The sequence below is a fragment of the Helicoverpa zea genome, chromosome 25, assembly GCF_022581195.2.
Source record: "Helicoverpa zea isolate HzStark_Cry1AcR chromosome 25, ilHelZeax1.1, whole genome shotgun sequence".
NCBI classification, from domain to species: Eukaryota; Metazoa; Arthropoda; class Insecta; order Lepidoptera; family Noctuidae; genus Helicoverpa; species Helicoverpa zea.
Window position 1 is genome coordinate 5572046 of NC_061476.1, and position 17706 is coordinate 5589751.

General features: G+C 37.3%; 1 protein-coding gene across 10 annotated transcripts in view; it reads left to right on the forward strand.

Annotated features, from left to right (window-relative positions):
- The window catches only part of LOC124642833 (plasma membrane calcium-transporting ATPase 2), a 158932-nt gene that overhangs the window by 127095 nt on the left and 14131 nt on the right, over nt 1-17706 (forward strand). For 8 of the 10 annotated variants that reach the window (XM_047181562.1, XM_047181561.1, XM_047181560.1 and 5 more), the window contains 18 exons: nt 1158-1278; nt 1678-1843; nt 4127-4220; nt 4519-4635; nt 6004-6051; nt 7315-7481; nt 7943-8158; nt 8600-8842; nt 9281-9519; nt 9979-10141; nt 11133-11234; nt 11680-11859; nt 12698-12892; nt 13300-13506; nt 14210-14408; nt 14900-15111; nt 15932-16083; nt 16537-16663. In XM_047181562.1, coding sequence (XP_047037518.1) covers nt 1158-1278; nt 1678-1843; nt 4127-4220; nt 4519-4635; nt 6004-6051; nt 7315-7481; nt 7943-8158; nt 8600-8842; nt 9281-9519; nt 9979-10141; nt 11133-11234; nt 11680-11859; nt 12698-12892; nt 13300-13506; nt 14210-14408; nt 14900-15111; nt 15932-16083; nt 16537-16663 — 2948 coding nt within the window. The remainder of the gene's footprint in view (nt 1-1157; nt 1279-1677; nt 1844-4126; nt 4221-4518; nt 4636-6003; nt 6052-7314; nt 7482-7942; nt 8159-8599; nt 8843-9280; nt 9520-9978; nt 10142-11132; nt 11235-11679; nt 11860-12697; nt 12893-13299; nt 13507-14209; nt 14409-14899; nt 15112-15931; nt 16084-16536; nt 16664-17706) is intronic. The other 2 variants (XM_047181565.1, XM_047181569.1) reach the window with 1 other exon arrangement.

Consider the following 17706-nt stretch of genomic DNA (forward strand, 5'->3'; position numbering starts at 1 on the left):
TACACAATACTTCAAGCTAAAATGCAAAAAAAAATCCTGAAGCTACTCTCAAAAATGCTTATAGTATCTATTCGCTTCACAACAACCAATGAAAATCTATTTATATCCTAACATACTGAAAGCTTAAACTTTTCAAATAACGTTAGCAGTTATGATTAATTAAACAAGATAAATGTCATGGGATCCATCAATTCCAAAGTGCATTTTTGGATCGTATGAAATGAAATAATAAATCATAAATGCTGACATGTTTTCACGACTGATTGAAGCAGTACAAAATAAATTAACATTCGACAGCAATTAATTTGGGTTCATTAAAATATACCATTTCATGATCAAAAGCAATTTATTGAAACCATTTCCGAAGTGTCTTTGTACCTCCGAAATTGTGAATTTTATTTTTGTAAAACTGACCCGTTTTAATTGACCTCGAGTGTTTAAGCTATTGCTGTCCATTTATTTCAGCAATTTTAAAACATATCGAATAACAAACAATTGTGTATGAAAAAATAAAAAAGGGTGTTTTAATTGAACGATGCCGTGGCATAATCAATTAAACCGGTAGGCGGCCGGAAACCTGTTTTCCTTCACTCATTTGAAATTCATTGAGCTGCAATGTGTTCATGAATTTTACACTCATTATCAGCAACTTGACACTTTCTCTTGATTGAAACATTAATCTTGGGTTATAGACACAACGAAGTTAATTTAAGAAGTAATTTTAAATCTTCTTTGCCTTACTACAAAAACTTTAACCCCTGTTTTACACTTGTCTAATAAAATTTTGGCTGCAAAATGAACCATATGTCAACGTCATAATTTGACATTTTTTTAGACAAGGCATAAACTGACGTTTAAAACTTTTTGTGGTAAGACGGTCTGAGGTTAAGAAAATAGTATACGTTGCATCTCCGGCCGGCTAACGCGTTGATTGAGATAAATTAATTAAACAAAATAAAATAAATATCTAATTTACAAAAATAAATATTAAATAAATTGGATAATTGTCTATTACCTTTAAAATCTAATTTTATTGTATTTTATGTATGTATCTGTATATCTACTTTAATCAAAAAAATTCTCCTCATCATTTCTCAAGTAAAAGTGAAGCGACATATTTTAATGAGGTTTTTAATTATACTCGTAATAATTTCCAGCTCATCTCGACGAAGAGGAAGGTCACTATCAATGGATCGAAGGTCTAGCGATCTTAATATCAGTCATAGTCGTCGTTATAGTTACTGCATTCAACGATTATACGAAAGAAAGGCAATTCAGGTATGTACCGACAATTTCTCTTTTCAATAACCTTCAAAGAATAACTATGAAACTATTATCAATACGTACAATCCTTAATCACTTAAAAAAGTTTGTACGTCTAATGAATGGTTACAAAGTGTCTTGAACACTCAATGAATTGAATAGTATAATGTTTTAAGGTTTCTACATATCGACCGTTTTTTAATATTTTTTGAATGTTAGAATATTTGTTGTCTTATTTGAGTTTCGATACCTAAAATAATCGATCTATTCCTATGTCATTATGGAGTTTACACATTTCATTCCATCTTCTAAAGACTTTTTCCTGTATAGTTATGGGGTCATACAGTTAAATATGTTCCCATGTTTTGTTGCCTACTTATACCATGTCCTAATTTGTACCATATCCAATTCCAGAGGGCTCCAGTCTCGGATAGAAGGCGAGCACAAGTTCGCAGTAATCCGGGGCAGCGAGGTGAAGCAGGTGCCTATAAGCGAGATCGTCTGTGGAGACATATGTCAGATCAAGTATGGTGACCTGCTGCCCGCTGATGGTATACTGCTGCAGAGCAATGACTTGAAGGTGAGCTGTCTTAAAGTAGCTAGGTAAAAGTTCTTGTTAAATAACTGTGCTTCTCTGAAGTTGGTTATTTGACTCTATGCATATGATTGATAGTTTACCTCTTCATCCCGGTCGAAGATCTAGAGACCGCCCTAAAAGTAGTTGCTGAGATGTAGTGGTGAAAGATATGAAAGAGTGCCAGTGCCAGGTGTCCGAGAGTGACGTCATAGAGAGGAGAAGAAATATTTGGAAAGCTGACCCCATCACCATGTGGGATACACAGCAGGAAAGAGAAAGAGTATATTAGCGGTAGTGTTTTGTTCATACCTCTTGATTAGGTAACTTCGAACGAGTAAAGTTACTCCACGTTTTAACGTATCCGTTGTCAATATACGGCTGTGTATCAGGCGTCGGGACAAATTATGCGTTGCGTTGTCGATAAAAAAAAGGGTGACGCATTCACAACCTGTTTGCAGTTACAGCTTAACCTAACCAACACTGATCGTATCTTAGCCCAAAAAAAAAAAACATGTGTCAAAAACAGCTGTTTAGCAACCCCAGTTAACTCAAAATGTCAGTAACCGAACTAATAGTCAGGTAGTTGTTTGCCCTATCTGATTTGTAAGTATTGATACAACATGCGTCAATTGATAACTGAATGCCTTAGTGATCAAATATTGATAACGCGTTATTGGGTTATCCGTTGTTACGTCGTTGGTATTATATTTATTAAAATGTTTGCGTTAAAAAATGTATGAAAAAGTACTATTGAGTTATCTGAATAATTTTATGTTGGGGGTCAATATTGTCATTAGATCTCTTGAATTAGGTTCTTAAAAATGAAAGTCTGATTAAGGAGATACATGGGTGCCAGCACGGCTAAGGCCTGCCGGGGCTGCGGGATTGTTCGAAAGAGTTACCGCGGCCCTGGTACATAAAAAGCCTACGACGGAACACGACAGTTTTTAGTCAGTAAGAGTCTGATACTCCCTCACCGCTGCTAACCCACAGCGGGAGGGGTCATTTGACGTCGTTAAAAAAGAAGAGATACATGGGTCTTACTTTCAGCAATTCAAATAGTTAAGTAGTAACACCTATTAGTTACCTTTCCTATCCTCATAGGCATAGATGTTACTAGTCAGGAAATAGATAAGATACACGTGTTAACTATTAGGTAGATCACTAATCAAATAAAGCTTATTCATACTGTCTTTCTAGTTTGTCACAATGTACACTAAATACTGAAACTATGTATAACATCGTGACGAAAGTTATCAATGGCTTTGAGAGACACACATGCATATGAAAATCGAAAATACAAGTGGTCATGTGGGTTTATAAAACTTTTCTATAATAATACTTATATACCGAATGCAAAGGCACTTTTTCCTCAATTACTAATTAGAGTATTCAAATTCGAAACAATGAAATGTAGACATTACATATTACTATATTCGATCTCAGTGGCGTGCACTTGGAGAGGCCTATGTCCAGCAGTGGACTGCGATAGGCTGATGATGATGATGATGATATGTAAATTCTTATAAAGAAAGTTACCTCGTATCATACATGTCTACAGATTCGTATCAGACATAGTGTGAAAATTATCTCACACACACTTAAAGCCTAACTTAGGTGATTCCACTTATATTGAAGTACTGAATAATTCAAAGAAATGTCTGTAATTTGAATCCTATAAAGCAGGATAGTAATTAAACGATTTGCGTCATTAGCAAACCTAGATTGATCCGATAAGCACGTTTTTAAGATACGCATATAGATAAGGCTCTAGTTGCGGTATTTTTATCTTTTATTTCATTATTATTAAGTATTATGTATTTAATTCGAGTGCCGGTTTAGCGGTCATTATGTATGTCATATCAGATGGTTTGCTTAAGACATTCTTGAGATATCATGTTTGTGTGCAGAAAAGTAATGAAATGACTAGTAAAGAATGTAAGATCTATTTGACTTGAAGTTATTACATAATTCATTATATTTAGGTCAGATTGGCATGGACGATCATTTAAAATCACAGGGAGCTTTCATGAGATCTTGTTAATCTAGTATTAAGAGTATTAAGAACTAGTCTGGAGCTTAAAAAATCAAGACGAAAAGAAAATATTCAATACTTATCTATCTCTGACAAAAAACCTTACTGATTTTAGGCATAGAAACTGACAATCATGAAAAAAAGTACAAAATAATTCTTAGTAAAGAGAGAAATATACTTATTAGCTGTACAAGTAAATATTAATTATAATCATAGAAGTGTATTTAAAAGACATGCTTGTAACATTTCAGGTGGATGAATCCTCGCTGACTGGCGAATCGGACCATGTCAAAAAGGGTGAATCGTTTGATCCAATGGTGCTATCCGGTACACACGTTATGGAAGGTAGGTTCTCTTGCTTAAAGTAATATTTTTCTAGTATTTTCAATATCATCGTTAAATATAAAGAAAAACTAGAGATTGAGACTTATTCGCAGCTGCACTGATCAGCAAAAATTTAAGTGCACTCAATGGCGAATGCATATCTCATTTTAAGGCAACCATAATCTTCTCGTCTCCTAATCCGGCCATAGCAATCAAGAAAGCTTTTTAAGCAAGAATACCCCGCAAACGCCACCAGGTGCCTAGAGCCCCTACACGCTTGCCCAAGCAGCAGATTACATTGTCCTCCCGAATATTCCAGGTTCCGGCAAAATGCTAGTAACAGCGGTCGGCGTGAACTCCCAAGCTGGTATCATTTTCACTCTCCTCGGCGCCGCCGTCGACAAGCAAGAGAAGGAAATCAAGCAGATGAAGAAAGGTCAGTTCCATAGAGTTTGCCGCCTCACGTAGCATAGACAATAGTCACGTACCTTTTTGATGACAGGTGACGGCCGTGTGTGTCTGGGTATTTGTTTGTGTCATCTGTTTTGGGTTGAGTGTAATGAGTTTTTATTAAAATTCGTGTTAAAAAAAATACGTCATCAAAAAGGTTGTAGGTAAACCCCGCAACATAGTTAGCGGTGCAACTTTGCTCATTTAGATGACGATTTTATGCTTCCAAATGCTTTAAAATGAACTCTATTTTAAAGTCGATAGAGTATATTTTTGCTTGGCTAAATGAGCATAGTATGCCAAATGCTTGATGCATACATTAGTGTAACAGTGACGTATGACCCCCCCCTGTCATTGAGCCACCGCACTCCCCCCTCCCTTGATGGGAGCAAAAAATTATAGCGAAATTGGTAAAAAGTATGATTTACACTTTTGGCCAAAGAAAAGTGTAACATTGATAAAGGTACTATATTTTGTCGTATTAATTATTTTGAAAGTATGCTGCTTTTTTTTTTTTCATTTTCTTTTTTTGCCAGTTTCGTAAGTAAAGCGAGATTATTTTATTTATTGACGACTGGATGATACGGATTGTCATTTTCTTTTTGTCTTGAGTTTCATGTCTTTATCCATTCAGTCTTGTTGAACGCTGTCTGTCTATGTTCTATGTTTAACTAATAGCCTGAAACGTATTGTGAAAGCATGAAAAGTTTTCAAGTGAATATTATTTTTTCCCATATATTTTGTGTACGATCGATGTTGTTTATTACTTAAATTACTGTTCCGTCTCAATAAAGAAATAATCTCTTTTGAAGAATCATAAAATTATAATTAAAAATGATCGTTAAAGCATACATTTGTAAATGCAATTTTAGTCGCTATGTTTCAGCAATTGAGATTTCTAATTGTATCAGTCAAGTTATGACAATTTATATTCTTAAGATTTTCTTTTCAACAAAAGCTTAGTTACACTCCGTTACCAGAAAATGAACCAGCTTATTTTTCTGCTATTTTATATCTCAAATGCTAAAACACTTTCTGACATGAAACCCCTTAGATTTAGTGCCACAACCAAACATATAGTGTGATCCGTACAATGACATCCAACTTTTTTTTCTCCACCCCCGACCCCGGCCTGCTGCACGCACCTCCATGTCGCCGATCAACAAAAATGTTCTTAAACAAAACAAAAACAAATAAAAAAACTAAATAAAAAAACATACACATTGACTGCATCGTGTAACTGTCGTGTTGACTGCATGATGTATAATCAAAATATTATCCAATCGTTGTCATAAATGTGTATGCTTGTCTGGATAAAAAATTCGATGGATATTGGAAAAATTGACGCGAGTAGAAGCTAAAAAGCAGCAACGCAAGTCTACGCAACGCAAGAGCTTGACCGGTAAGTAACATCCTTTGCTATGCCCCGCTTTACGAACTACCCTCCGTACACTCAGGGCCAGAAAATGCCTTTATTATATCATTTATGTGTCAAAAGGACGGTGTTGGTGCTTAGTTTTGTGGCTTCGAGCTTACCTGTGGGAGTGGGTAGATTAATCTGTCCTTAAGTGTACTCGACATACTACTTTTAAGGCATATACTTATTGATAATATCAGTAGTATGTTCTTAGTTAATACAGTAATAGAACTGTAGATTAAAAAAGTATTTTTTTACTAATTTTCCAGACGGTAAAATGTAGGTTCTTAAATAATGATTATTAAAATATTGTACTTAATAATATAAATACATTGTCCATTTTCACTTAACAGCATCCTAGTGCATTCTTCAGTAGTAACACCTTTAGTGTTTCTTGATTAACCTAGTGTATATTTCAGCATCTTGATCTTTCTACTCTTTTTTGAAGGTTGGTAAATATAATCAGTTTGTAGATAGAATTAATTTCAAAAAGAAACACCCTATATTGCACATTGACACTACAAGTAAAAGAAATATTTTTAACAAGTACTTTTTCTTAATTCACAGAATAGCTCTTTTTCTGAATTTTGTTTTTGGACAGCCTTTTATTAAATGTTTATATTTTAATAACTAATATTACTATTAATATTTTAATCACGTTTAATTTCAGGCTGATTTACAGTAAAACTTTCAATTGGCATAGTAAAATTCTATTCTATTCTGAGCTTTATTTTCAAAATTAAAATGTTTAGAAGTGTCAATAGCCCTACTACTGGATTGTTGTCTTATGATCGAAAGAAAGTGATTTATAATCTCATTGTTATGAAAAAGAGTTCCAGTTAAAAATGATATAAAATGGTTATAAATCACTGTCTCAAAGTGTTTCAAATGAAAAGATGTACTACACAAATACAATAGAAACATAAAATATATACCCTTTTATGACCAGGTGATAAAATTCATATACCTACGTTAGTCTAAAAAAATATGTAGTATTTATTTTGATGTCAAAAGTTTTAAATCAAGTTGACTGAATGCTTCAATGGTTTCTTGTATTCTCAATTTGACAGTTGAAAAGAATAATTACCTCACTAAGCAGCTAGTGAGTTATATATTACACATAAATTACTTTTCAAAACCAACAAAAATGAAATTCCAAACCAGTATTTGTGTACACACCCACAATCCAGTACCAGAGCTATTGTCCCTTCACCAACCAACCACCTAACCAATGGTTGCGACAACCAGGTGACGAGGACGCCACGCTCCCAGCGTCGGGCAACAGCCACGGCAACCATGCGCGGCCTGACGACAACCACGTGCCCGCGGCGACCAGCGACAAGCCGCCCGCCGAGACCAGCCATAAGAAGGAAAAGTCGGTGCTGCAGGCTAAGCTTACTAAGTTGGCTATACAAGTGAGTAGTCACTTGTGTGTATAATTTATTTCTTAGGAATAAGAGAAAAACAAACATAAGACCAGAAATGATGACAAGTCTCACTTACTCCCAAACGTAACCTTGCGTGATCACCTGATAAATTATAGAAAGAATATTGAACTTGCATCAACAATTCCGGATAAGTTTATGTACTGTATGTTGATTGTCTTAATCTGACATAGATACAGTATGTATTATATAAATGTTGATTAATTTGTAGTTCCTTCAATAACTTTGCGAGAAGAAATAAATTATTTTTGAATTGCGGAACACGAGGCCATCAAAATATGGTTAACATTAACAACTTCCGGGTTATTTCTATTATATTATATTATTATATTAACAAACCAACCAAATACATAAATAACTCTACCGAATTCAGCTTATTACAATACCTCCAATGTATTATGCAGTTTTTAACCTAACTTTCTCCCCTCCAGATCGGTTACGCGGGCTCAACAATCGCTGTTCTTACCGTCATCATCCTGGTCATCAACTTCTGCGTGCACACCTTCGTGATCGAGCAGAAACCGTGGAAGGCCACCTACATCAACAACCTGGTGAAGCATCTCATCATCGGTGTCACCGTGCTGGTGGTGGCTGTTCCTGAAGGGTTGCCCCTCGCTGTTACGCTGTCGCTTGCTTATTCTGTCAAGGTGAGTGAGGATTTAGCTGGGTATAGTTTCTTATTTGATTATGATTTGTATGACAGATGAAATTTATCAAAATTTGGATAGCAGTTTCAGATTATGGCCTTTCTAAGTATTTTCGTGACAGCCTCAAGCTTCCATTTAATGACGTCCAAGGTTGATTTGGGTCACGGCGGCTGTTCTTGTACAGGAGATCAGCCAGATGAGAAGGATAGGCATATTAAAGTGCACACAGGTGCACTTTGTATTCCTTCATTCTCAAAGCTCGATGGGCATTTATATTTGGATGGCGTTTTATCACTCAAGTATGCAAAAATGGTGATGATGATCAGGACGATTCAGCGAATGACACACTCTTTGAATTGTATACTCAAGTTATGTTTTTATAAATGATAAAATAATCTTCATAAATAAATGCCTCAAAAAATCCCTTTTCTCTCCCACCAGAAAATGATGAAAGACAACAACTTAGTCCGTCACTTGGACGCATGCGAGACAATGGGTAACGCCACCGCCATCTGCTCCGACAAGACCGGCACCCTCACCACCAACCGCATGACAGTGGTGCAGTCCTACATCTGCGAGAAGCTCTGCAAGGTCACCCCTAACTATAGGGATATACCCCAGGAGGTTGCGGAGACCATGGTCGAGGGGATCTCTGTTAATGCTGCCTTTACGTCTAGGATTATGGTGAGTTTTTGTTAATTGTATGTTAATAATTCCTTTATGGAAAATATACACCTAATATACAGCTATGTATTGTAAAGATACCTAATTTATAACGTGAAATTTGGGCGATCACTCTTTGCCATATTTTTTTTAGAAGAATGGAGGTTTAATTTCTCTGGAGTCCCATTCTGTGTAACGTTAATACAATTGTAAAGTAAATGGCAAATTCACAATCATTCGATAATGCACCGTGCGCTTGATTCCAATAAGGTCCTGAGGAAACTACTTTCCGCACACGCATAAAAAGTTGCCTGTTTTCTTTCTCACCCAACAGAATGTATTCTACTAAATTTAAATTCAGTAATTTTGGCGTTAAAGCATGATATGTGATATATACACACAAAGTTACCTTTTTATTTACAATAGCAGCAAAGTCGAACTAACATTTTCTCCCCACAGCCAAGCCTGGACCCCACGGGTCCCCCGATGCAAGTAGGCAACAAGACGGAGTGCGCCCTGCTGGGCTTCGTGGTGAACCTGGGGCAGAGCTACGAGGCCGTGCGCGAGCGCCACCCCGAGGAGTCCTTCACGCGCGTCTACACCTTCAACTCCGTGCGCAAGAGCATGTCCACCGTCATCCCGTACAAGGGCGGCTACCGGCTCTACACTAAGGGAGCTTCCGAGATTGTACTCAAGAAGTAAGTCATGACGTTCATTATATAGATTGAAGGATGTGATTCACCTCATGAATGTACATTGTTGTTACTTTGATAAAATGTCCCATAGGTATTTAAAAATAATACATGATTAAAGCAAAGTCTGTAGTTGTGTAAATTCTGGCCAGTTGTTATGGTCAAAATACTCAAGTCAAAGTTTTGAACTCTTTATTGAAATTCTTAGTCGTTTCTGGACAATAATGCATATTTATTAGGCACAGTTTATCATGTTACTATGCATTGGAAAATATGTGTTACTAAAACCACCAATAAGTAAAATATTTGACAACAGTACAATCAGTTAGATTTCCCAAATACCCCTTAAAATTTCCATCAAACAATTTCTCAGAAATTTTCCAGTTGTTCATACACACTGTAACCTCTTTAAAATCTAGTAGCAGCACTAGTAAGAAGTACCCTAACAAATTTCATTTCCCCCAGATGCGCATTTATCTACGGTCACGAGGGCCGGCTGGAGAAGTTCACGCGCGACATGCAGGAGCGGCTGGTGCGGCAGGTCATCGAGCCCATGGCCTGCGACGGCCTGCGCACCATCTCCGTCGCCTACCGGGACTTCGTGCCCGGCAAGGCTGAAATTAACCAGGTAACATTGAATCCATTTTTTTTCTTGATGAGGAACGGTTCTGAGAAATAGTGGTAGCATGTTTGACAACCTCGTTGGCGTAATGGTCACCTTGGCGGACTGCCGAACTGATGGTCTCAGGTTCGATTCCCCGTACGGTCAACATTTGTGTGGTGAGCATGCTTGTTGGCTGTGATCCGGGTGTTATAATAAATATAAACTATATGTAGTTAATCAGTTAGCACCCACAACACGAGCTAATAAATAACATACATGGGCTAGGGTGTAAATGTCGGTAAAAACGTCACAAGTGTCACAAAAAGTAAAAAAAAAAAAATGATAAACTGCAAATACACACACACATTACACAAAATGCGAGTTTGTTTATGCAGTCGTTCGCAATTTAAATGTACCTAATATTTCAATTTAGAAGGTTTTTATAAAAATACTGCCTTCAAAAAGACAACTTTCACCGACTATTATTTTCACAACAACCTACAAATCTTTTATACAAAACTTTATTTGTTTGTTAAACCATCCTAAAATAATATATACCTATAAATACAGCTCTGATGCAAGACGAACATATCTAGCCCAGTTGGCGAAAGGATCTAAGTGATCTATCTGTCTTGGTGACAGGCTCACATTCGAGTCCGGTGCCAAGCAATAAACTGTGATACATTTGGGTGAATGAAATATATAGAAGTATATGTTGCAGTATATATAGAGTGTGTTTAAACTTAAAAAGCGTATAATCATCGTTATGTGCCATGCCTTTTCCCAACTGGGTTGCGGTCAGCTACCAATCTAATTCAATGCAGTTTAGTACCAGAGTTTTATATAGAGCGACTACATAAAAAGTTTTGTAGTCAAGCTTTTAGTTAGTTAGCTGTTCCTGAGGAAGCAATTACTGAGGAAACAAGTTATTTTCGCATTATAACATTACTATGGGTTATTCAAACTTTGAGCTTTAAATTCAAGTATCTAATAAAACGTTTCATTTATTTCCCAGGTGCATATAGACCAAGAGCCCAACTGGGACGATGAAGACAATATCGTGAACAACTTGACGTGCCTCTGCGTTGTCGGCATTGAAGATCCTGTCAGACCAGAAGTAAGTTGATATTTTACATGTATACTTATATTTTTGTATGAAAAATAGGAAGAAAAAATGTTGGTAGACTATTCTGTCTGTAAAAGTTGTGATATCGATTGGAGCAGGAGAAGTGTGGAACTACTCGCTCAGAAAAATAATTCGTTACTACAGATTTATCATATAAACATACACTTTTGATCTATATTTCTTACTTCGCTAGGACCATACGATTTGCTGATGCTCAGCTTATTAATATCAAGTGTTTCTTAAATATTTACATACTGCCTCTAAAATTATATGTGTGGTCTTCTGTAACTGAAAAAAACTATTTTTTTTTGGACTCGAACAAAAAGTCACTTTGAATGCCATTTATAACGACATATCATGACCAAATGTTAAGAAACTTAGTGTATTTTTCGCTATGTAAAGCTATATTTCTGACATACCTGTATTTTCTCTGTAGGTACCGGAAGCCATAAGGAAATGCCAGAAAGCCGGCATCACGGTTCGCATGGTGACCGGAGACAACGTGAACACGGCTCGCTCCATCGCCATCAAGTGCGGCATCCTCAAGCCGACCGACGACTTCCTCATATTGGAGGGCAAGGAGTTCAATAAGAGGATCCGGGATACTAATGGAGAGGTAAGTAATGGCAGTATTCATATCATAAAATGAAATTTATGTCAGTAATTAAAGATGTCCAGGCCGATTTTGGCCACGGCTGCTGTTCTTATATAAGCAGACCAGCCAGCTGCTCAGGACACCTACCTACCTAGTGCTCAAGCGTCAGAAATTAATAAAGTATCCAAAAGTGTTATTCGAATAATCTTCAAATAATGCTAATCTCCAAAAATAGTTGTCGTCGAAAATATACCATAATCTATATTCATATACACCCGACCGTCAAGAAGGGTTATGTTTTTTTCTTTTGGTAGAGTCTATTTTATAATACCTACTCATTCTTTGCTTTCGATGATAAATAATGGTTATATTAAACGTGGTTAGCATGGCTTCCCAACAATGACATAATTGTTCATATTGGTTAAATATTTTTACACTTAGAAAATCAAAATCAAAAGTCATTTATTCAAAGCAGGCTGAAAATCAGCACTTTTCGAACGTCAATACAAAAGACAGCCCCCAAAACGCCCGCCCTTCACCACTTCCTATGTGTTTTTGCTGGGAAGAAGAAGTGGTGGAACAAACTCCCCAGCAACACAATTCTGTCTGTATGGTTTGAAGAACCGTATACAAATATTTAAATATCACTATACAACATTGTGTACATAAATTTGTATATAAAATCAATTCAAATAGTTAATCATGTTGGCTAGTACACACCTTACCCATACCTATTACTCAAGCAGTTACAAAAGCAGTTAGAAAGTTAGTCAAGCAGTTAGAGTACATACAAACAAAAAAAAATCCTCTTTAATATATTTATTGTTCATTAATCGTTTTTATAATTTTTCCCAAACAGGTACAACAGCATCTACTAGACAAAGTATGGCCGAAACTCCGCGTGTTGGCCCGTTCGTCGCCCACAGACAAATACACGCTCGTCAAAGGCATGATAGAATCCAAGGCATTTGATACCCGTGAGGTGGTCGCTGTGACTGGAGACGGAACTAATGATGGACCCGCTTTGAAGAAAGCTGATGTTGGATTTGCTATGGTAAGTTGGATTTTATTTTGGGGAGTATAAGGGTGGGAATTGAATGTGTGTTTGGAGAGTGTTATGTTAAGTCAACCCACGGTCAGTTATAACTTGATCAAGCCTTCAGTATTATGCCATAACAGCCATATATGCCATATTATTAGTGTTATCATTTTAAGAAATAGACGACCAATCGAGGTCGCAAGGCTAGTCGAAAAAATTTTTAAACTGGTACATCATACGCACCTACTGGTCTAATGCTTCATCATTATAAATATGAAGAAACGTCCTAAATGATACCATATACTTACAGATTGGTACTTGTAAAACTTTTAAATTTTATGTCCAAAAAAAAATCCATTCGTGTTATTTTTTTAAACGTATTTTCCTTCTATTTTATCTTACCAAACTATAATCTTTCCCAGGGTATCGCGGGTACGGACGTAGCGAAAGAAGCTTCGGACATCATCCTAACGGACGACAACTTCTCTTCAATCGTCAAAGCTGTGATGTGGGGCCGTAACGTGTACGACTCCATCGCCAAGTTCCTGCAGTTCCAGCTGACTGTCAACGTGGTGGCCGTCATTGTGGCATTCATCGGAGCCTGTGCTATACAGGACAGTCCTCTTAAGGTTGGTTAAACGGCTAGGCCGTTGGTTATAAGGCTGGGTGCCATACCACCCAGTCGTTACCGATAAAACGATACCTCTTAGCAAGACATAAGATAGTCCTTTTATGGTTGGCTATCTGCCTAGACTTTTTGCTATGCGGCTGGGTTTCATATTACTGTTTTTACGCTATCCAGCTACTGAGAAACCACGATACGTCTGTAGCCAACCAGACAGTAATCATCTAACTAACCTTTTCCCTGATATGGGTGATACGGGGTATCTAAACTGAGTGACTATAATCATCGGCAGGGATATTGAGCCCTGACCTTCACCTGCGCAGAAGCGGTTTATTGGTTTATTGCCATAAGTGTACGGTGCGCAAAGCAATCCCCACTCTTCCGCCGAGAGCTCAATATCCGTGCCGAACCTGTCAGTACGACTATTAAAGATTTCGAAATGAAGTTGAATTTTCAAGGTAATAGTATCGTACCATACCATACTATATTTAGTACGAGGACCGTTTACCATGTTTACAGTATGTTAAGTTTACAGTTTACTTGTTTAAAGTATGTTTTTCATACACAGCACTTGTACATCAAGTGCTGTGTACGAAAAACATACTTTCATTTACGCCTACTGTTGTCTTATTATTTTTTCAGCATATTTACATACATCCACACCACATTTTTTTTGTATTTCTAAATCCTTTACTTTCTTCCACCAGGCGGTACAAATGTTATGGGTGAACTTGATAATGGACACACTGGCGTCTTTGGCGCTGGCCACGGAGATGCCAACACCAGACCTGCTGCAGCGCAAACCCTACGGCCGCACCAAGCCGCTGATCAGCCGCACCATGATGAAGAACATCCTCGGACAGGCCATTTACCAGCTGTTTATTATATTCTCGCTGTTGTTTGTTGGTAAGTTCACTAATTGAGAACATGAATGGGCGAAAAAGTTGTATGAACATTGTACATGTTATCAAATGTAATGATCGATTGATATTTAATTGATTGATAGCTTGTTTTGACCGCATACATTATGCTCTGTGCCACTATTTCGAAAACTATTCAATGTCTGAAGAAACTTTGAAGCGAAAGTTGTAGGGAAGCCAGTTTTCTACAATATTGATCATACATATAAATAGCAAAATACATAGGAATTGCGATATTTGCAAAAAAAGATTTTTTCTTTAACCTTTGAACCCAATTTTTATTAGATACGGACACTTTATACACATACTTGGGTTTGGAGACAAGTTTCAGAATGGCAAAAATACTAGTTCATACAAATATTCAGCTGTGTATCTCAAATCCCGAGATTCTAACCTAATTTTGAATAAAATAACTAAATCTTATACCTAATACTAAATAATTTTAACTATATATTCACATAACTTCCCTACCTCCAGGCGACAGACTGCTAAACATCCCATCAGGGCGCGGCCAGGCCCTCGGCTCTGAACCGACCCAGCACTTCACCATCATCTTCAACACCTTCGTCATGATGACCCTGTTCAATGAGATCAACGCCCGCAAGATACACGGCCAGAGGAATGTGTTCCAAGGACTGTTTACCAACCCTATCTTCTACTCTATATGGATCGGGACGGCGGCTTCGCAGGTAGGCTATTAAACTGTTATATACAAAAAATATATATGGTGATCACCAAACTTTTTGTCGTCGTGAAATATTGCGGGTTTCGCAAGATACCAATACTAGGTATCAGGGAATGGGGTAACGGTATAGACACATTGCTCGAAATTTAGTTGTTCGACGATCTTGACTATTCGGGGTCGGCTCAATAAGTTTTCCGCCGCCGGTTCCAATTTTAGCAAACATTGTGAGTATTATTGTCGACTATCAGAGATCCAAGATTGACAACTAACAGCTGAGAGATTTCTTTATTTGAAAACCATACCGGTAAGCGAAGTCTATTTGATTATACCAGGTTTTATTTCAGAATTCGTCAATTTTTCCCAACGGTTAAACCACCACATGCCGAAATTAGAATCCACAATGAGTGATGATTGTCTATTGGGTTTTACATTGCTAGCTACTTCTCGTGTTATCACCCGCTTCCCAGGAAATCTTCATCCCATACCCGGACAAAATATAGTCTGTCACTCGGGGATAGGGCAACTTCCAAACATGGAAACCATTTTTCAAAGCGTTCATTCGTTTTAGAGCATTAAGGGGCTGAATGCCGAAATTGGCTTGTCTCAAACAATTTGTTGGCCAAATCTATACAGTTTTTGACGTCGAAAAAAGTATATGTTAATTTCAAAACACGTTTTCGCAAAGTTTTATCGATACAAAAAAAAATTAAACTTACCTCTGAAATGATCTTCCAACAAGAATATCTGTATTACTTATCATAGCATTACTTATCGAAGAACAAACATACTAAACTCGTCTCATTCATAATTTCTGTGTATTCCAGGTGATTATCATCCAGTTCGGTGGCATGGCGTTCAGCACGGCGGGACTATCGATAGACCAGTGGCTGTGGTGCTTGTTCCTCGGGGCGGGCACCCTCGTGTGGGGACAGCTCGTCACCACCGTGCCCACGCGCAAGATACCCAAGAGACTGTCGTGAGTATATCACTTGTAACATGTTCCATAGTAGATATACCAAAATGACTTGAATAACGGTAAGGACGAACATTTCGACATGAATAGTTCATAAATTAAGAAATATGCCAAAATTTGGAGTTTTGTCTCCATCAAACACTAATTTCAGACTCCAAAGCAAAGTGCAGCAAATGCACCATTAAAGGTACAACTTACAAATCTGCCAAGCTATTGACAATGTCTTGTCAAAATCTATTTAAAAAGTACCACCACAATCCACCAACAAGGTAGACAGATGACCTTATAAAGGTTGCCGGAAGACGCTGGATGCAGCTCGCTTCCAACAGGTATCTGTGGAGATCAAAGTTGGAGGCCTATGTTCAGCAGCAGACGTCCTATGGCTGAGATGATGATTATGACCACAATCCACAAAGACCACAAAAACCATTCTTAACCCTAAACTCCTCGCACCAGATGGGGCCGAGGCCAACCGGATCCCGAGACGATCCAGCCGGGCCCCGACTACGACGCGGACCTGGACAAGAAGCCCCGCGCCGGCCAGATCCTCTGGATCCGAGGCCTCACGCGCTTGCAGACGCAGGTATGCAAGGCAAACACACAGCCACACACACAAGGATGACATATACTTTACATGCATTTGTAGAGGTGTTGGGTTGGTGAATGAGGCCTAGTGGCCGTTTTCAATATTCTATCCATCTCTTTTTGCTTAGTAAAGATAGAATTTTGACATGTAAAATTTTGTCTGCGCAAATGCTCGTGCACTATAAATATGTCTTGCGCAGCTAACTGATCTCCATATATGAGAACAGCCGCCGTGGCCAAAATCGGTCTTGGACTTGGACGCCATTATAGAGATTTTGTACATGTCAAATTTTATATCTTTAGTAAGCAAGACAATAGTTAGAAAGGATATTGGAAACAGTCGTAAGTGCACCGACTAATATAAACGTCTGTCTTTAAAACAATTGCTCACTTAGAAAATTTAATATGGACTCGGTAAGCGGCTGTTTTAAGAAAACTGATGTTTATGTTGCCTGTGTACTTGGGCGTTAGTAAGGGAAAGACTGATATAGTGGGTAAAGTAATCTCGTTAATTTGTAGTTTTTGTTAGATATGGGTTAATGTGGGATTGATATGAATGTTGGTAAATTAGTAATATTTTTTCATGGGTAAAGTTCCTTATTTTTATTTTTTTTGAGTCTAAATTATTTGGTGTGTATATCATGTATACATACTATGTTATACACCATTATGTTATTGTTATATAAGAATTTAATACATCTTTGATTACCCACAAAAGTATATCTCATCCGTAACATAGCAATGTGACAGAATTCAGCAGCTTACAAGTTACTGAATTTTGTCGGGACTTAAATAATTTCATACTAAACTTTTGAGAGTTTTCTATGAAATTATTGGGATTTTAGGTACACTACACACTTTGGGATAAATGTGGGGTTGATGTACACCATCATTTTGGGATTATTCAATGGTTGAATAAAGTTTATTCAAGCCCGAATACAGTATTCGGGTTTGAATACATTTTCGAACTGCGAACAATAGTCGAAAACTTTTTTGAATAGTTTTGTGTGAAGTGTCTGACTATTATTTACAGTTAGTTTA